At 31.9% G+C, this 20,838-nt stretch overlaps 2 protein-coding genes and 2 pseudogenes across 2 annotated transcripts; 2 read left to right on the forward strand and 2 right to left on the reverse strand.

Moving 5' to 3' along the window:
• Nucleotides 1-3,494: 3,494 nt before the first annotated feature.
• Nucleotides 3,495-4,915, reverse strand: LOC114179304 (putative F-box protein At4g22030 pseudogene; annotated as a pseudogene).
• Nucleotides 4,916-9,985: 5,070 nt separating this feature from the next.
• LOC114176996 (putative F-box protein At4g22030 pseudogene) lies at nt 9,986-11,768 on the forward strand (annotated as a pseudogene).
• Nucleotides 11,769-14,440: 2,672 nt separating this feature from the next.
• LOC114178290 (Glycine cleavage T-protein family) lies at nt 14,441-17,328 on the reverse strand. Its single transcript, XM_028064111.2, has 4 exons — nt 17,091-17,328; nt 15,872-16,447; nt 15,403-15,521; nt 14,441-15,138 (listed from the first exon to the last, which is right to left on the reverse strand). Exons 2-4 carry the CDS (start codon nt 16,427-16,429, stop codon nt 14,592-14,594), a joined length of 1,224 nt encoding a protein of 407 aa, XP_027919912.1. The 5' UTR covers nt 16,430-16,447; nt 17,091-17,328; the 3' UTR covers nt 14,441-14,591.
• A 1,060-nt stretch (nt 17,329-18,388) lies between these two features.
• LOC114178013 (orotidine 5'-phosphate decarboxylase) lies at nt 18,389-20,760 on the forward strand. The gene is made up of 7 exons (XM_028063675.2): nt 18,389-18,647; nt 18,746-19,010; nt 19,117-19,236; nt 19,324-19,482; nt 19,863-20,035; nt 20,191-20,296; nt 20,426-20,760. The coding sequence occupies exons 2-7, from the start codon at nt 18,768-18,770 to the stop codon at nt 20,453-20,455; spliced, it is 831 nt and encodes a 276-aa protein (XP_027919476.1). The 5' UTR covers nt 18,389-18,647; nt 18,746-18,767; the 3' UTR covers nt 20,456-20,760.
• The last annotated feature ends 78 nt before the right edge of the window (nt 20,761-20,838 follow it).

Raw genomic sequence — 20,838 nt, forward strand, 5'->3', positions numbered from 1 at the left:
TGTGATTGATGAATTAGAAGATGGAGGAAACAAAAGTTGTTTACTATTACAATAAGATCACAGAGATACTAGTGTGCTAGTGACCTTCTCTTCCTACGAGATAGGGGACATATTGAAATATTGATTAAAGGATGTGAGAAGTCTGATTTACAATGCAAAGTATATTGTTATTTGGAAACATAGGTGTGAATAGTTTTGTGGTGTATTCACACATTGGCCCTTGATATGTGAATCATATAGTAGCATCTAGAGTTTTCTTACGTATTTTGCCTCTGTGATGTTGATTGTGTTCATTGGCTTGTATGGAGTTTTCTATTTTGATGAGGCTATGAACCTAAGCTTTTTCTATATATACAAGTTGTACATCCTTCTGTATACGGATTAGAACACTCCTAAAGTGTTCTATTTGATTATTTTATTCTTTGTTGATAAAAAAAAAAAAAGTCACAGATGGTCACAAAAAATCGTGTGTGTGGTGGATGGTATGGACATTTGCAAAAGTTATAACCAATTATAGTGTACTAGTGCTGGTCAATAGAAGTATTTTCAATACCCTAAACTTTGATTTGTATGATTCAAAATAAGTATTTGACCACATCCGATTGCCAACTTCTCTTCAGCCTACAAAATAGATTCTCGCACGAATTTTGTCAAGCCTTTTGACTAATATTAATGAAATATTTTTAATAAATATTTGGGATATTAATATCTTCCAGTAATTGTTCTGGTCGAAAGTTTATACAGAATTCTAAACTGGACCATTCAATATCAGATCTTGGATAATAATATATCCAAACTCTTCTGTATATTTTCAAACAATGCAAAGAAACAATTTTGTAGGCCATCATTTTCATTAATCCAACAAATTAGATTCGTGGACCAATGAGGCATTCGTGCCTATAAAACTTAAAATTTTATTTTATGGGTTAAATATGTTTGTGTTTCTTAAAGATAAAAATTAAAATTAATTTCTCTTCAAAATTTTGATCTGTTTCCAAATTTTAAAAATATGTGAATTTATTATTTTTAATCAAATTTTTGTTAAGTTCATTTGACGTTTTAAATGTGTTTTTCAACTAACATTAAAACGAAAATGTATCAAACGGTGTAAATAACTCAAATACTATCACGAAACATGTTTGAATAGTCAAATATATTTAACAAAATTTGGTTAAAAGGAATAAAATCACATATTTTTAAATATAGAAGACTAAATTAATTCAAAATTTTAAATAGAAACTAATTCTAATTTTCACTCAATTATTTACTTTAAAGTATAGAAAATTAGATGCCTAAAATGACTCATCTTCCTCCTAGAGTTTTTCATTCCTATTTTTATGAATAATTGATTTTTTTTTCTCTTAAAAGACTTGAAAGGTCGAATATTCTTTTTCTCTTGAATTATTGCAGTATTACCAGACATGAACCAGAGTTTTACTGGTATAATAACTTTTAAAGGTCGACATCATTATTCATATTCTATATTACTTTCTAATTCATTTCTTTTACTTCCTAACTCATATTTCTGGTTTAAACTCTTACTTATAATAAAATATAAATGGTACATATTCCTCCAAAACGTAATACTCATTTACTTGAATTAGAATTATAAGATTGAATTAGTAGTAAAAGTTTGGTAAGAGTTTCAACTAATTTTGCTTTTGTATAATTGATTTCTTAATTTTTAATTTTTTTTATGTCTTTTTTGTGTCGGATACACTTAACATGGAATTCAGTCCCTCAATGAATAGTTATGTTATCTTATTGCAAACTTCACATTTACAATTTACTTGAATTAATTATTTTATAATCTCTTTCATTAATTATTGTGCATCATGTCCCTCAATTGTATAATCCCCTGAAGGTGATTTTAAAAGATAAAGCATTTCTTAATAAAATATTAATAGTTCCCACCAAATTATTCAAACGTGTTTATTTCAAAACAGAAGTTGTTTCTTTCCATCATGATTTCAACTTTAATCACATAATATTGAACTTATATTATTTAGATACAGTTTTAGCTTCAATTCTAATTGAATTGATGTCATGCTCTCTTCGCATAAACTTTAATATAAATGAAAAAAATAACTTTAAATTAGACAAATAAAATTGTATTTGAACCGTAACGTGTCAAATAGTATAAACAATTTAAATATAGGGACGACAAAATATGTTGATCCGATAGGCCGGCCAAAATTGACTAGGTTGGGTTCAAAATTTTAACATGATAGTTTGTTCGGTTCACTTCGTTTGGCCCAGCCTGCCCAACTCTTCAATTTAACAGACCAAAATGCGAGCTAGCCTGAACTGACCGCTTGGCCCATTTTTTATAAATTAAAAATTAAAATAAAAATAATTTACAAGATTAACACTTCTCTATTATATTTTTTAAAGATGTAAATATATAACAATATTGTAATTTAAATTAATAACACTAACAAATTAAATTACAATTATTAGTTATAATAGGATAATTTAACATGTAAATGTAATAAACTTATCTAATTAAAAACATTAACTAATCAATTAAAAACTTAAAAACTATTTTATAGAATTAAATAAGCTTTTAATATTCATTTATATATGTATATATAAATAAATTTTAAAAATAAATAATTTTAAAACATTGAAAACAAATTAAAAAGAAAAAGTGATGGGCCAGCCCGACCAAACCCATCAACCCATCCTATGCTGGACATGTTACCATTACCGGCCTAGTTTTGTTTGACGGTTGAATCGACTTGTTTTTGACAAGCCAATGACGAACCTGGCTAAAATGGGTTGGGTTGGCCTATTTTGCCACCCGTGTTCAAATATCAATCTAAAATATTGTTTAACATGTTAAAATAATTTAATGCAAGTGAGTAATTAGGATAATATATCTATTAATTTTTAAATTTGGTATGGTAGCAAAATTTGAAATATAGACTAATTCTATATTAGCATAAATATTTAAAGACAAAAATCATATTTAACTCTTATGAAAAAAAAAAATGCATCTGCAAGACTAAAGTGCTAATACAATCCTGAATTTGTTTCTTTAGTGACATTTTATGGGAAAGTTGTACATTGTATATCTTAATTCTTGGAATGCAACTTATGTTGAACAATTTCATTTAATTTGATTTGGTTTTAAAATAACTTACATACTAACTTAGTCTACACAGCACATCTAGCCAATTGCCTCCAATAGAATATATGACCTTAGATGTAAGTTTTCTTTCTAAAACATCGGTCTGAGTTGCTTCGCTTGAGGTTTGGATTTATTCTCAACTCCTGTCGAGTAATGTCTTCCAACCACCTATGTCAGCAGCAGTAACGTTATGTTTATTGCAATGCACCATATTCATCAAATTACAGTTCCTTCGATGTGGCTATTTTTATCAGAGTTATCTCCATAAAAACCAATCTTTCAAGTTAAAATAAACATTTGCACCATTTAATAGACAAAAGTTTAATTAATATAAGAACAAAAGAATATATACAAACACGTTGTCGCCAGTGTACAAAATATATGTCAGAGGACTGTACAAAAGAATAAAGAATCAAAGAATAAATGTATCGTTCGAGATGAAATGAAATCCCAATTAGAAGAGCTTGCTCGCGAATTCATCTACGGCTATTCCTTCCATTCCACAGGAGGCAGATTTTGAGGCAAGGCGTCTCAACTCCGAAACGCTTCTCCCCAACTTGATTGCCACCTTCATTTCAAATACCTCACCGTTTTCTCTTTTTTCACTGTCTTTCTCTTCAAGCGTCTCCTTGATCGTCTCTTCCAAAAGCGTGAAGAATCCACCACAGTTTCTGTACATTTCGAAGACCATGCCCACTTGGCCACCGTGCTCAAATGCATTAACTGCTGAAGCCAACGAGCCAGCGAGGAGAGGCACTAATGCAGCCAATGAGCCATTCCCCAGAAACGAAGACCCCACTGCTGCTATCCCACTCAGTAAAGGCCCCGCAATTGCAAGACTCTTGCTCACCTTCAACGCTATGTTTCCAAGCCTCTCATAATCCTCACTGTCTTTCTTCTTTATCACTTTCATCACTTCCCTCAACTCCTTTTCAAGCTCTTCACTCCATCCATTGTTACCCCTTTTGCTTTCTTGTGTTTTACTTCTTCTCTGGGACTGAGACGAAGGCCACCAGACCGCTGGTTCATATTTTGCGGGAAACTTTTCAAGCATGGCTCCCAACAAGGGAAGTGGGTAAGCTCTGTCGAGTGCCAACACCTTCTCCATTGAACTCTTCACATCTTTCTCTGTGGGATTTCCAATTGCGATTAGGGTTTGGATCTGGGTATGAAGCTGTTTAAACAACCTTGTAGCATTGCGCTGCTCCTCGGCGAGCTGAGAGGGCTGAATTTTGTTCATGATGAGTGACATTCCAGTGGCCGCAGAAAACAAGAGAGTGGATGATAGTTTCAAGGCCAAAAGCGGAGCCCCGGCGTCAGCAGTGGTGACTGCAGCAACACCAGCCATGGCTGTGGCAGTTAGAGTGATGATGTTGACGGAGTTAAGAAGAAGAGTATTCCAGTTGTTTCTTTGTTCGCCGATGTTTGCGTGCATTTGAATCCTGTCAGCGACTTCCTCCAGAATTGCGTAGAGTTGAACAGTGGAGTTATTAGATTTGTTGGTGGTGGGAGTGAATAAATGTTGATATATGTGTGTGGTAACGACGTTGTTCTCTAATGGAATAGTGTGTTTGGATCCATTAAGTTGATGAATGGTCAGAGTTGTTGTTGATGGTAGTTTTGGTAGGGAAGAAGAGAGTGGTGAAGGATTAGGGAGACGGATAGAAGCGTTGATTTTGGTTAGAGAAGAAGAGAGTAAAGGTGTGGTTTGTAAAGAAGCCATGGATGTGTGTGTTGATGAGATTGAGTTTGGAAATTTTGGAGATGAGAATGAGAATAAGATTGAGAGATAGGAGTAGGGTTGGGTTTGGGTTGGCGTGTATATATACAGAGAGATCCAAGGGAAGAAGTCACGAATAAGGAAAACTTTGACTATATATATATATATATATATATATATAGAGAGAGAGAGAGAGAGAGAGAGAGAGAGAGAGAGGCTTAGACTTGGCCTTGGTGTGATGGCGGACTCTTTCAGCTCTGAGATTTTGGTGAGTTGGAAATTTCAACGGCTTTGCCTTGAATGTGAGACGCAGTAAAGCCACCAACAATGCCATCAATATGAGAATTCAATCTCACTAGAACATAAAGTCAAGTATTTTTTATTTAATGGTTTTCAATAATTCGTTTCAGGTGTATTTAATTAAATGTTTATTGTCTTTATCAGGAGGTATAAAAAAAGAAAAACACTGACTTGAGCTTCTCATTTAACTGTTAGGTCGTAGTGTCTCTAGTATTTCAGTATTCTATGTCTTAAAATGCATCTATGTCTATATTTATATTAAACACATCCATGAAGACTGTCTATATTTCTTATCAAACTAAAAGGTTGTTGAACTAATTGATATATAATTTCAACTTTCTTATATAAATTAAGATATTGAAGTTATTTTACAATTAATTAGTTATTATACTTTTGAATCTTAGCACCATACATGTACCTATCTTATTGTTTGGAAATCCAACATAAAAGAGGTAGAAGAGAAATATAAAATTATCTCTTGAATAATTTAATTTAGCACTTTGTTTCTTTCTATTTATATTTTTTATTGGCAAAAAATTTCATCAAAAATAGATATTGATCAAGGAGAATGTTTTGATAATTTCGTAGACAAAGATAAACAAGTAATTTGAAAAAAGTGTTGAGATAAAGAAATCAAGAGTTAAGTACTAATAAACAAAAAGTTACCGAGTTTATTCTTGATGTTCATTCAAGACGAAAAATGTTGAAGGTAGTAAACTTAATTTTTTTTATAATTATTTTTTTTCTTAGTTTTGTATAGGTTTTCTTGGCATTTCTTTTCATATTTAGATTTGTATTGGCTTTTTAGAAAGTTATTTCATCTGTTTTACATAGGTTTAGTTGATCTTTCATGTTTTTTTGTTTGTTTAATAAATTTTTATTACAAATGATAAATATTTTTTATGGTGTCAACATAACTGAGATGTCAAAATATATAATAATACCTAATATGAGTTTCATAAAGAAGAAAATTTAAAGAGAAATTTATTAACCATAAGAGGGTTCAAAATATTTATAGATGTGTGTAGTTATGTGAAGACAAGAAGCTACAAGTCACAAAAATTGTGCATGTATTTCAATGAAGTTTATAGAGGTATTATACCTATGAGAAGATAACAAGTGCTAAAGATTTTCTTACTTAAATTAAAAATCTTTAATAAGCAAAAGACGATAAGACGAAAACATGTGTTTTTCTTCAAAGTTTGATTTCCATAAGACAAAGGAAATATGAGAGAATATATTATGGGAATGTCAAATTTGTTTCAAAACTTAAGACACTAAAAAGAAAAAAAAAATGTTTTAATGAATTTATTTTATATTTGTTAGGAAGTGGACTTTAAGTCTAATTCAACTCCACAAAATCGGTTTGCAAGATGAAGTTTGCATCAGGTGCGATCATTTTAAACGACCAAGGGAAGCCACGGCTCCCTTTTTTTAATTTATATATATTTTAAAATTTTTAAAATTTTTTATTATTCTATTAATTTAGTTTGGAAAAGTTGTTTAGGATTTGAAAACTGTGTTCTCTTCCTCTTCTCTTCTGTTATTTTTTGTTCTCCTTTATTTGGTTTCTTCATTTTCCATACCTCTCTTTCTCACATCTTCTTTATATCTCAATTTTCACTCTTAATTTGTCGTCATTTTCAAAATCAAATTGCACTAAAGTAAAATTAAGGAGTTAAGAAATATTTTTGGACCGAACAATTTGTTCATTTTCTATCCTTTTTTTTTTGTTAGAAGCAATATGTTTTCGTCTTGTATGTAATTTTTTTACATTATAGGTATATCTCTATTTGTTATAGATAATAAAATCATAATCTAATTATTGATTGAACTAATCATTTAAAAGTTGTTAATTTTATTAAAATATTGAGTTTTTGTTTTGAGATTTAGTTTGGGTATTCATATTTTTTTTAAATAAATACTAAAAAATAAAAATTAAATCAATCATGTATGTACACAAAATAATTTTACTTCAAAAATTTAATTAAAGTTTTATAACTTTTTTTATCGTCCAAAATATACAATGTTTGATGAAAGGTTATTTAGATACCTAAAATAATATTATGATTATGAAAGGTTATTTAGATACCTAAAATAATATTATGATTTGACGAGGAGTCAAATTAAAATTATTAAATTTTGGAATGTGACTATAGTTATTATAAAATGGATAGTGGTCCCCAACAGACAAACAAAATTGGTATTTAAGATCCTGTACATATGATTGTGCTATACTCTAAAAAAAAAAATATATATATATATATATATATATATATATATTCGAGTATAATTATTATTTGTTACAAATTTCTTTCAGGAATTCTCAACCCATCATCGATAATATCATTTTCCTTCACAACTTTTCATAAATCTAACTCTTCCTAATAAGTTTGCATTGTTAGCATGGCACTGTAACCTTTGCTTTAGAAGAGTGCAATAATGATTTCTATCAACTTTTCTTCTTTTTTACATGTCTGGTAAGAATCATATTTGATATCACTTTTGAGAATTTTAGAAGTTATAAAATATAAAAGATAACAAAGATATATTGTATAAAGGATATTATTATTTTATTTTATTGATATTGTACACATATAGAACAAAATGTGATCGAATATCAAATATTAACAATATATAATCATAATTTTCTAAATATAAACAGTAATTATATATTTTTATCTATACGAAATAAATATATATAAATATATATATATATATATAAAATCTTTTATTGAAATTGTTGATATATCGAGATATTTAGGCTATTTTGTGTTTTTTTGAAAAAAAATATTCATAGTCCTCTTTCTTACAACTAAATAGAAAAAAACAACGTTACAATTTTAAACAAATATGCTATAATTTGAAATTTACACGTTACAAAAATAAATAACGAAATATTAATTTCTTAAAAATTAAGATTTCTATTGTCAACAGTACACACAAAATTTAAAATTTGAAATATATGATACAAACTTTGAATTTGAAATTTAAAATGGCAAACATGATAAAAATATGATATTAAAGTTTGAATTTCAAATTTGAAATCCCAAAATACTATAAAAAGTTAAAACTTTTTTAATGAATTTTTTAATAATTTTAAACAATCGTCACATATTTCTTTCCTTTAGGAAAAGTTTAGCCAATAATTTAAAATAGAATTTTGATAACGTAGACACAAATGTATAATTATAAAGTGAAAATTATAATATTTTTAAAACATTTTAAGGATATAAATTTCACTGATGATTTTAATTTCATTTTTTATCCTAAAATTAAGATACATATTTCTAAATTTAAAATTTGAATTATACGATAATAAAGTTTGAACTCAAAATTCAAAATCATAAAAATTATAAGAATGTGGTGACAAAGTTTAAATCTCAAGATCTAATAAAATTATGAAAAAATAACTCTAATAAAAGAGTCAACCAGATGTCTAACTTTTTGTATTTTTACATAGTCTTCTTTATATTTGTTCTCCATGATTTTTGATTGTTTACAATTTATATCTGATCGAATGGATAACTTTTCCATAGTGATTTTTTGCAAACTTTTCTCTTTTTCTACGAGACCTATAAGAATAATATTTAATATCACTTTTGAAATTTTTAGAAGTTATTAAAATATAAAAGATATCAAAATTATATTATACTAGCATAAACATAGGCGTTGTCGTGCCTGTATGTACGCATTTTTTACATATGCATGATATTATATTAGTAGGTGATGATATTGTAATGTTATTCAGTTAATATATAAAATAAAATTATATTTATTAAAAGTAAAATGAAATATATTAGAAAAGACTACCATAAACACAGGCGCTATCGCGCTTGTGTGTATGCAATTTTTAAATATGTATAATATTATATTAGTAGGTAATAATATTGTAATATTATTAAGTTAATATATAAATTAAAATTATATTTTTAAAAAATAAAGTGAAATATATCAGAACATATGAAAGAATAACCATTGATAAATAAAGAAGAGAAAAAGCAGAGATAGTCAATTTTATAAAAAACTTGTAAAAGTAACGGTCAATTTTTAAAAATTTAATAAATTATTATATTTAAAGGATAAAATTGGTATTTTGAAATGTGTACACACAAAAAAGAATTTTCTTTATATATTGTTATAGATAAGAGAATAACCGTTGATAATTAGGGAAAAAGACAAGAAGCAGATATAGACGATTTTATAAAAAACTTATAAAAATAACGGTCAATTTTTAAAGATTTAATAAATAATTATATTTTAAAGGGTAAAATTGGAATTTTGAAATGTGAACACAAAAGAAAGAATAAAAATAACGGTCAATTTTAAAAAATTTAATAAATAATTATATTTTAAAAGGTAAAATTGAAATTTTGAAATATGGATACAAAAAAGAGATTTTCTTTTATATATTGTTATAGATTATTATTTTATTTTATTGATATATTGTATCTATAACAATATATAAAGGAGATTCCTCTTTTTGTGTCCACTTTTCAAAATACTGATTTTACCCTTTAAATATAATAATTTATTAAATTTTTAAAAATTAACTGTTACTTTTATAAATTTTTTATAAAATCGGATGTCTCTGATTCTTCTCATCTTTATTTATCAATGGTTATTCTTTTATCTGTTCTGATATATTTCACTTTATTTTTAATAAATATAATTTTAATTTATATATTAACTTAATAACATTATAATATTATCACCTACTAATATAATATTACACATATTTAAAAAATCATACAAACATGCACGTAGTATTTATAAAGAAAATGTGACTGGATATCAAATATTTACAAAATATAATCATAAATTTCAAAATATAAATAATAATGATATATTTTTATCTATACGAAAGATATTTCTAAAAACTGATTTTTTAAAAAAATAATTTAAACAAAAATAAATATTAAACAAATACTCCGAATAAATTTGAGATTCTGGCGTTGTAGTGATTTTACTGTGTCTCACATGAAGGCGAAGGCGCTGAAATCTGGAAGTCAGAAAAGTCTGAAAGCTGAAAGAGTCCGCCATCACATCAAGGCCAAGTCTAATCTTATATTAGTCAAACTTTTTCTTACTCCTGACTTCTTCCTTTCATCTCTCTATAAATATACACGCCAACCATACCCTTATCCTTCATTCTCATTCTCATCTCTCATCAACACACACATCCATGGCTTCTTTCCAAACCACACCTTTACTCTCTTCTTCTCTAACCAAAATCAACGCTTCTATCCGTCTCCCTAACCCTTCACCACCCTCTTATTCCGTCCCAAAACTACCATCAACAACAACCCTGCGCGTTCATCAACTTAATGGATCCAAACACACAATTCCATTAGAGAACAACGTCGTTACCACACACATATATCAACATTTATTCACTCCCACCACCAACAAATCTAATAACCCCACTGTTCAACTCTACGCAATTCTGGAGGAAGTCGCTGACAGGATTCAAATGCACGCAAACATCGGCGAACAAAGAAACAACTGGAATACTCTTCTTCTTAACTCCGTCAACATCATCACTCTCACTGCCACAGCCATGGCTGGTGTTGCTGCAGTCACCACTGCTGACGCTGGGGCACCGCTTTTGGCCTTGAAACTATCATCCACTCTCTTGTTTTCCGCGGCCACTGGAATGTCACTCATCATGAACAAAATCCAGCCCTCACAACTCGCCGAGGAGCAGCGCAATGCTACAAGGTTGTTTAAACAGCTTCATACCCAGATCCAAACCCTAATCGCAATTGGAAATCCCACAGAGAAAGATGTGAAGAGTTCAATGGAGAAGGTGCTGGCACTCGACAGAGCTTACCCACTCCCCTTGTTGGGAGCCATGCTTGACAAGTTTCCCGCAAAATATGAACCTGCGGTCTGGTGGCCTTCGTCTCAATCCCAGAGAAGAAGTAGAACAGAAGAAAGCAAAAGGAGTAAGAATGGATGGAGTGAAGAGCTTGAAAAGGAGTTGAGGGAAGTGATGAAAGTGATAAAGAAGAAAGACAGTGAGGAGTATGAGAGGCTTGGAAACATAGCGTTGAAGGTGAGCAAGAGTCTTGCAATTGCGGGGCCTTTGCTGAGTGGGATAGCAGCAGTGGGGTCTTCGTTTCTGGGGAATGGCTCATTGGCTGCATTAGTGCCTCTCCTCGCTGGCTCCTTGGCTTCAGCGGTTAATGCATTTGAGCACGGTGGCCAAGTGGGCATGGTCTTCGAAATGTACAGAAACTGTGGTGGATTCTTCACACTTTTGGAAGAGACGATTAGGGAGACGCTTGAAGAGAAAGACAGTGAGAAAAGAGAAAACGGTGAGGTATTTGAAATGAAGGTGGCAATCAAGTTGGGAAGAAGCGTTTCGGAGTTGAGACGCCTTGCCTCAAAATCTGCTTCCTGTGGCATGGAAGGTATAGCCGTAGATGAATTCGCCAGCAAGCTCTTCTAATTGGGATTTCATTTCATCTCAAAAGATACCTTTATTCTTTGATTCTTTATTCTTTTGTACAGTCCTCTGACATTGCTTACACATTATTCGTTGAGAATCTGTAGATATATTTGTAAGTACCTTCATGTAATTGACACTCGACAATCGAACTTTAATTCTCACATTTCCTTGTCTTATAACTCAATTAGATGGCAGATATATTGTTATGCATGTGCTTAAGGAATTCAATTTCTAACTTTATATGGAACGCATATATATATGCATAGCACAGTATATACAAAACAATATACATATAGCAATGCCACACCAGATTTGAAATGAGATCTTCATCCATTTTCCTTAACTGTCAAGTTTTTTCAATTAACAATAGGTCTTATGTTATATTCTTGGAAAGAAATGAATTGTAGGAACATGTAAAAGAAAATAATTAACAATAATGAATTGTCCGTGTTGAAGGCGTCTGTTCACCTACCACCATAATTTCAGAAGACATTTGTGTTGGTTTGAAAAAAATTAAGGAGCTTGGATAGTCATGGCCATTGTATTGAAAATTGAATAAGTAAAAGGTAATGCCTGAAATAAAAGGCAATAGTATAATAATCAAGAAAATCATAACAGTTGCCTTAAAGTTAGTGTATGATATAATTATCTAATTCTTTTATTTGGTTGTGTGTATGATAAAATAGTGATTTTACTAGTCCCATATGTTGATAGCCCAACTGGGCATGCGAGTGGGCGGAAGTCTTGATCAGACCAAGTCAATAAAATGAATCGGTGACATATAGGTTAGGAATTTAATCGCGAGTCTAAGTTCTACATCGGTTAAAAATGTAAAAGTATAGTATTATATAAGAATAAAGATCCATAAACTCATTGTTTTAAGGTTTTTGGTTGAGAATGGTGTCAATGCCTTATGTGGTTGAATTCAGGTCTCATTGGTGTTGTATCTCTTCCTGATAGTTAAGAAAAAAAAATGACGGGGTTGAGAGTGGTATCAATGCCTTATGTGGTTGGACTCAGGTTTCATTGCTGTTGTATCTCTCCAGTAATATCCCTCCTTATAGACCTAACAGCATCAATGTTCTTCTCTTGATTTCATTTGACTCTTTCTCTTCCTTTTGGTTAACTATTATGAATAAATACTCCTATCCCACTATTGTTCTTGTAAATCCAACAGAAGAAGTTGTAAAGGGTTGAATGGGCAAGTAAGTGTAGAGAAATTGCGGCGGAGTGTTGTATTGTAACTGTCGGAAGAGACAATGTATAGAATAAGATGAGGTGGAAGAGGAAGAGTTTGAGAGAAGAGAAAATGGAGAAGACTTGGAAATGAAGTTAGGTTTGTGATGAGCCCCTAACCATATATAAAGTAACATTAATACACACATCTTGTCTTCTAAAAGCAATAAGATTAATTGTTATGAGTTTGATGTTGGGGAGAAATGCATCGCAGCTGAGAGAAGTCGCCACAAAATCAGCTTCTTGTCGAATCTGTGGTGATCTTAAGTTTGAGTATTCCATAGTTTATTTAGTTTAGATGGTGTTCCGATATAAGGTTGACTTCCCTTACTCTTTTAAGTATTTGGTTCTTCTATATATGCTTTGCCAAAATGGTAGAATTAAAGTAAGAAACTGGAAGAGTAAAATGATGATAAAAATTTGGATTGTTTAAATTGTCTGATAGGAATGAAAATGAGGTTCATATTCAACCTATATAATCCATATAATCAATTATATAATAAATATTTATTATTATTATTATTATTATTATTTGCAAGATGATTAATTATATATGATTTTTTTTGTATAGATCTTTTTACGTAAAATAAAAATTAAATACAAAAATATGATATCGTTTGGTTGAAAGTTCCACATTAACTAGAGATCACATAATTTCATAATATATAAATAAGTACAAATTTCATCTTATAAACTGAATTTTTATTTTATTTTTTTTTCTTTATTTTTCCTTTTTTTTATCTTTGCTTCGAAATCCAAATCTTAAAATATATTGTTAATCATAATAAAATAATAATTAATATTATCCTGAATTTTAAACATAATAGTTAAATAGAAAAAATTAATAAAAAAAATTGATTGAATTTTAAAAGTTATAATTAAATAGAAATAATTTAAAAAAATAAAAGGTGAGCTTTAGGTAGAAACAAAGAAATAAATAGGTGTTTTGAATTAAAGGTGGTATGATATTTAAGTTAGAGGTAATTTAATTATTAAAAACACGTTTATTATAACGATAATATGGTGTATATATAGGAGTAAAAGAAATGGACAGTATTTCGTGTCTTGGTATACATATGGATAACAGTATTTTGATTCTGTAGGGATAATCTAATTTTATTTTTTTACAGAGTTGCAATTTGTACACAATGGTTAATTTAGTTATCCTACTGTTCGTGTTGACCTGGTGTAACGTTTGTAGTTTTGGATTAATCTAATGTTTAGTTGGATTTAGAATTATTGTTATACGGATTGGTTGAAGATGAATAATAATAGTTACCCCAACTTGATATATTTGCAAAGCAAGTGCATCAAATTATATGATTGTAATTGTCCAATTGAATTTCATCTCTTCCACTTGTACCATATTTTCTGACATCTTGTTCATAATTAATGTCATTGCTTTTAATGGAGTTTTGCGTAATCAGAATCAAGTTTATCTTCACAAGTAATTTATAAAATAATAATATTTTAACTATACTTCTAACCTAAATCTTTAAGGTAATAGAATAGTGGTCTTCTTCTTTATTTCATGTTTCAACATTTTCATTGTAAATGTAGTCTTCTTGTATTTCTAACAAAATTCAACTCACAGATATCTAAAAATTGATATGAAATTATGAATGCAATTGAAAGCCTGTATTTCAGACAATGACATTAACATTGACTTTTAACACTCGGATTATGGGAAAATTTGTCATGAAGAAGAAGTGATTAGGAAATGTTTGAGGTAGAAGTACAGAAATAAATTAGGATGGCTTATAGTATTTTGTTGGTACAAATGGCATTTTGGTAACGACTCCTTCATTGGCTTTTCCTCGAATGATAATCTTTACTTTGGTGCCTGCCTTGTGCAATCCAGATTTGATATATCCCATGGCTATGTTCTTCTGAAGGCAGGGACTGAATCCACCACTGGTTATTTCCCCAATGTTCTTCCCTCCATCATCGTGAATCTCACTGTGGCTTCTGGGAGGTGGACCAGAAGAAATGAAACCAACACGCCTGATGGAAGGACCTTCTTCAAGCTGTTTCAGGATAACATCAGCTCCTAGAAAACCACCTTCTGCTCTCCTTCTCTTCCCTATCGCCCATGTCAGTCCTGCTTCAACTGGTGTAGTGTGCTGTTCCATGTCATTCCCATATAAGCACAATCCAGCTTCAAGTCGCAGACTATCTCTTGCACCCAATCCTGTCAATCTTATCTTCCCTTCAGATTTTTCCAGTATTGCCTTCGCAAGATCTACACCATGCTCTGAAGGAACTGAGATCTCAAATCCATCTTCTCCAGTATACCTGAAAGTCTCGATGAATGAAGCGTTATTCATTATGCTTGGTCTAACCAATTAGATTAAGCACGGTGTCCCTGATAAACTCTACTAACAACAAAAAACTTGCAAAATAAAATCATGATTACTCGGTCAGAATAAGAAAGTTAGTGTATCTTGGAAAGGAAAAGGCGAGATTGTCAAAGTAGTACAAGATGGAGTCTCAGGTAAGTTGATTAGTACTCGGATGAACTTTGAAGAAGGATTGATGATGTTGGTAAGAAAAGCATACCCGGTTCGGGTAAGAAAGCACTGTGAACCATTTATATCCAACACACGGAACTCCCCAAAGTATAGCTTGCTCAAATCATCTTTTGTGAGGTGTTGAAGAACGGGGGCAGCAAGAGGACCCTGCACCAGTGACAACAAGAATCCTAAATTGAGCCGTCTATTAATTCAAAAGCCCCTCAATTTATTTGAATATTTTAACACGAGCACAAATCACATGAACAAGTGAATCGTTATACCTAGTTTTAATCTTGTGACTGGGAAAAGAATATGCGATACTAGAACAAAAGATACAAATGCCATGTGATATGACAGTGTACTAAATAGTTTCCTAAAGCATTGGTTTAATGTTTAATGTCTCTACAGGAGAAAGCCTCAAGCAGCAGGATATAGGCAAATAGGTAACACACGGCAGAAAAACAAGTTAAAAGTGTGTGTAGCAGGTGCCAACGTAGAAGAGCATGTGAAATTACCTGCAGAGCAAGTAAAGATCTCTCATCATGTATGTGCCATGACACATCACCTCCTTTGGCCTTGAATGCCTTCATATGCTCCTCAATATGAGCCAGATCTTTATCCCTGCAGCCAGCATTCACAACCAAATAAATGTGATCATCCGTCACCTTGGTGATTACTGAATCATCAATTGCCCCTCCCTTTTCATTTGTGAAAACAGTGAGTGTCCCAGTTCCAGGGGCAAGCCCAGCAACATCAGCAATGACCAGCTTTTCAAGGAATGGAATAGCATCCTTCCCTTTGAGGCTCAGCCCACACATATGAGAAACATCAAAAAGGCTACCATTCTGCCTACAGTTTATGGTTGAGTCCATGATTGAGTCCTTGTATTGGATTGGCATGCTCCATCCAGCAAATGGAACCATCTTCCCACCGTGAGCAATATGGAAGTCATGAAACACTGTCTTTTTCAGCTCAGCTTCAGAGGCAAAACATCGACGAACAACAGCCTTCTTGCCTCCATTAGCAAGACGACGTGTGACCAATTGCCCAAGTTGCCACAATCCCCCCCTCATTCTCTAAGCTAGAGATATCTGAAGAAACACTTAAAAGGTTAATAAGATAAGTTATTTCAGACAATGGTCACAGGATTTCATGATATTGTAATTGAATCATGTCATTCCTAATTTGGGATTTATAACTCTTTATGACACAAGACGGTACGTCATTCTCCCCAACCAAAATTGCCCAAAATCCCAATGTCAGAACTGGAACAAGAAATTCGATGACGTTGCAGTCAGAGACAAAACCAAGGCCAATTGTAACAAGCCAGATGCGACCCAAAAGGAAATAAAACTCCAATAGAACAATTAAACCACACATTCCATGAAAATTGTCATAGAAAATCTAAAACCACGATATTTTGCAGAACTCAAAAATTGAAACAACATATCAGTGTACGGTGACAAATGAAAAACCCTGCGAGGAATCAATCATATCATATACCGTATAATAAAACAGATAATACTAATAATGGCAACAATAAAACGAGGTTGTTTATCACCCACCATGCACCCGGAATGAAATAAAGACGATATGGATACACTTTCTAGATCTAAATACAATTTCCAGATGATGAGAGTGAGTAACTAAATATACGGATCAACATGACATTATTATGAAACGAAGTGGTAAAATGAAACAGAGAAAAAGAGAAGTGAAAGGTAGAGCACTGACATGAGAGAGATTGGTTTGTTATGTGTGTGGAATTGTTGAGGAAAATGAAGCAAAGGTTTGAGCAGAAAACAGAGAAGAGAAAAGGTGCGAAGTGTGTGTATGAAAGAAGAGAGAGGCTTATCTGTTGGACTTGGACATAAATATAAGATACATAAATATATTTAAATGAAGAAAAAAGAATAAGAAAAAAGCTGGAGTTGGTGGCTGAGAGTGAGAGAGAGAGGTGAGGGGTTCCTCTTCTCAAATCAACAACATACTCTGTCGATAATACCACATCGTTAGTGAGTGGTCGAAGCACTACCAAACCACACTCACTCCTTCCCCATCTCTTTTCACCAACAATACCTTCTACTATTATAACTTTCAGACAATATTCATATAAATATTTTATCTTCAAAATTTATATATGTTCGAACTATCATATGATATATAATATCTTATCATGCTTTTGATATCAACCACCTCAAATTGATTATCACAAACTAATTTTCAATATATAAAAATATAATTAATATCAACTTTGTGGTTTGATTTAATTTTATTATTTACATCAATAAAAAAAGAGTAATGGTTTAGCACGTTATTTTGTAATAAGAAAATTATTTTCAAAATCCTCTTATCCTCCTAATTTTTATATCTGATCACAAACTTTGAGTAATTATGGTATAGCGATTTGCACTAAAAAGGAAAGGCGATAATAAAGCAATGAAGTTGGTGAGATGGTCTGGTCATGAAATAGAAGTGAACCAAAACCTGACTGAAGTGGTTTGAGAAGATTTTCATTGTTACATATTGAAGTGTAAGTCTAAGTTCTAGATCGGATAGAAATGAGAAAATAAAACACTGTATAAGAATAAAAATTCATAAACTCATTATTTTAAGATTTTGGGTGGAGAATAATGTCGATGACTTATTAATTGAATTTAGGTATCAATTCATGTTGTATATCCTAGGGAAACCTCTTTCTCGGTAAACCTATCGTTTATGACAAAAGTTTGAAGAAAGCAATTGGGTGGTTGGTGGCAATTAATCATTGTTTAAAACTAAAAATTGAAGTTGTAATGCATATTCTTATATGAGCCAAAACTTGTTATCTCTAAAGTTCATCGAGTTCAGATTTTTTTTTTTTTTGTTGAATTAGAGTGTAAAAACTTTATACCGCATCTATTGATTATTTTTAAAAAAAAAATCTTAGTTTAACATTATTTGAGCACTGATCAGCTGACCAGGAAAATAATATATAAACAAATTACTGAAATGAGCCTTTGGTGATGGCAAAAGCATGAGATAACATTTTTGGAATCGATACTAAATTTAAATGAAACCTTGTGGATGTTGGGAGCAGAAACGAAAAACAGTACACGGAACGTTGGTATTGTCTGTTGCGCGGAGATTTATGATATTAAGAGTTGAAAGCGATTGTTGGTAGCCAGAAACCATTCATCATATTCGTGGTTCCGCTGAAGCCCCGTTTCGCAGATACTTTTCTAAATTCTCTCTTCTCATTTTCTATTTCTATTTGGTGTATCAGTGAAGTCTATGCTTACCCTCCACCAGGTATTACTCTCCCTCTCCAAACCCCTTTTCCTTATTTTCTTCCTCTTGTCTTTATTGTTCTTGAACCAACCTTTTTTCATTCTTGGGTTGTTTTGAAGGGATCAATATAATGGTTCAAACATGCTAATGGTGTATGCTCCTAGAGCTATTCTGAAGTGCCATTTATACCAAGATTCAGCTTCTGCTCAACAAACATACCCATGCAAGATCAATAACAATGTTAATTTGGTGAATTGCAATCCTAAACCTTTTGGCAGTCCTTCTAGTAATATATTATTTCATAGTTCCTCCTTCTCTGGGAAATGTGATAAGCTACAGAAGAGCCTTCATCTGTTTCATCATGTTGCCACACATAAATGGCTCGTAAGCATGCTTGCTGGACCATTGACTTGTGTAGTTTAGTTGATTCATCAATTATCATTGCTCTTGCTGATTGATATGTTTTGTGTTTTTTTGGTATCATGTCAAGTGTGGGTTACAGGATTCCGTTTCATCTGATGATGAATATCGTTCTTCGCGCAACATAGCCATCAGCTTGTTCAGGCGTTACAGGAACTTCATTGATCGTGGTGGAACCGACAATCTAAAAGTATTACCATTGACATGCCTCCTTTTCATGTTCTTTCAATTCTTTATATTCTAATTACCAGTTTGTGTTGTGTGGTTTCACTCTCAGGAGTTCATCACTGCCGGGGTAAATGCATATTCGCTCGGATGCACTGATGAAGGATTGAGGAAAGAACTTATGGATATGAAGAACTCTGGGATTGAAATTGATGTAATGCAAAGCTTTGGTGGAAGCACCAGCTTGAAATCTAAGATCATCTCAGAGGAGGTCAGTTATAACCAGCTAATTCTAAGCCATCAATCATGATTATCGGAGAATTTCTTTTTAGGATTAGCCTTTTGAATACTGTAAATTGGTAGTGCTGTGTCCGTGTAGAAGGAGCTGATTTTCTCCAATATATTTAGCAGATTCTTAGAGACAGGTTTGTCTGCATATAAACAAACAGGTTAAGCCTCTTTGAAAGAAGCAACGGTAACAGAAATTATAGGACTGATAGTTGTTAGTTAAGCTTGCTAGTTTATTAGTTTTCTAAGTAACTACTAAATGCTAGCTCTTAATAATACAAAACTAAATTGGCATCACTTGCATTACCTGATATGTTCTGCTAGATCTGAGTTGTCTTACTCTTAATGACGTGTATGATGCAGGTTGATGAATGCATTTTCTGGTTAAGCATTATATTCATCACCATCTTGTGCACACCCCAACCAACCATTGTTAGATGGTCATCTACACCTCCGGTGTCAGATGAAGTGAGACTGCAATGGAAAGGCTTTTGTGCTCTTATAGCAAATGCATATTTTATGAAGGGAATGGCTTGGTGAGATGCCATCCTTGCACCTTTTTTTCCTATTCTTTTAGTTTTCCTTAATTTTCAAATATGCTTCTAGTAGAGTAGTAGTGTTAGTGGGGGAAGTTTGCAAGTAACAAAAGCCTGATGGAAATTCACAGTAGTGCTTAATGTGTTTATTGAAGGCTTCCGGTGAAGACTCTTCAATTAGAACAGACAGCTGTGATGGGAGAAGCTGAGAAACCGTCGGTTGTTGCTAGCCGAATGCGATTAGTCTTTAGCACGCTTGAGGTTAGCAGTTTACATATTATTTCGATCAATGTTTGGAAATGGTTACGGCATGCATGCGATTAAGATTACTATTCTTTTGTGTCTCGCAAAATAGAAATAGAATTTGATGTACCTACTTGACTGTTGTAGGTAGTGAGTCCACAGTGGCCAAGAGCATAGAACACGAGATCAAGATAAATCTTCCTCTCAACAATATTGCCCGTTGAGTTGTATTCCGTGTTTGCTGACAAATGTAGCAGCATTTTGCCTGCTGATATTAAAAGGGAAAGCAAATAAAAAACTAGATAACGATGTGGTCATAAGTATGTTGTGCAACCATTTGGATTTCTATTTTGTCTGTCATTTAAGCGATGCGTATATTATACACGTATAAATATAATAATGCCCTTCTGGTCCTTTAAAAATAAAATTTGGGGAACTTACCATCAGTTGGTGCAAACAATACAGAGGATTATTTCATTCAATGGTTGTTCAGTTTCCCTTTAAACGTTGATTTTACATACTTCCCTACGTCTTACATGATCCACTTCGTAATCACTTTC

This window comes from Vigna unguiculata, chromosome 3 (genome assembly GCF_037176805.1).
Source record: "Vigna unguiculata cultivar grain cowpea cultivar isolate G323 ecotype 2 chromosome 3, ASM3717680v1, whole genome shotgun sequence".
NCBI classification, from domain to species: domain Eukaryota; kingdom Viridiplantae; phylum Streptophyta; class Magnoliopsida; order Fabales; family Fabaceae; genus Vigna; species Vigna unguiculata.

Excerpts from the sequence above, each read along its gene's own strand:
- LOC114178290 (XM_028064111.2), bottom strand. The coding sequence starts at position 16,429 with ATGAGGGGGGGATTGTGGCAACTTGGGCAATTGGTCACACGTCGTCTT. Across the intron at positions 15,522-15,871 it reads GATCTTTACTTGCTCTGCAG|GGTCCTCTTGCTGCCCCCGT; the intron begins GTAATTTCACAT and ends TCACTGGTGCAG. Across the intron at positions 15,139-15,402 it reads TGCTTTCTTACCCGAACCGG|GTATACTGGAGAAGATGGAT; the intron begins GTATGCTTTTCT and ends CGAGACTTTCAG.
- LOC114178013 (XM_028063675.2), top strand. The coding sequence starts at position 18,768 with ATGCTAATGGTGTATGCTCCTAGAGCTATTCTGAAGTGCCATTTATAC. Across the intron at positions 19,483-19,862 it reads CTAAGATCATCTCAGAGGAG|GTTGATGAATGCATTTTCTG; the intron begins GTCAGTTATAAC and ends TGTATGATGCAG. Across the intron at positions 20,297-20,425 it reads TAGTCTTTAGCACGCTTGAG|GTAGTGAGTCCACAGTGGCC; the intron begins GTTAGCAGTTTA and ends TGACTGTTGTAG.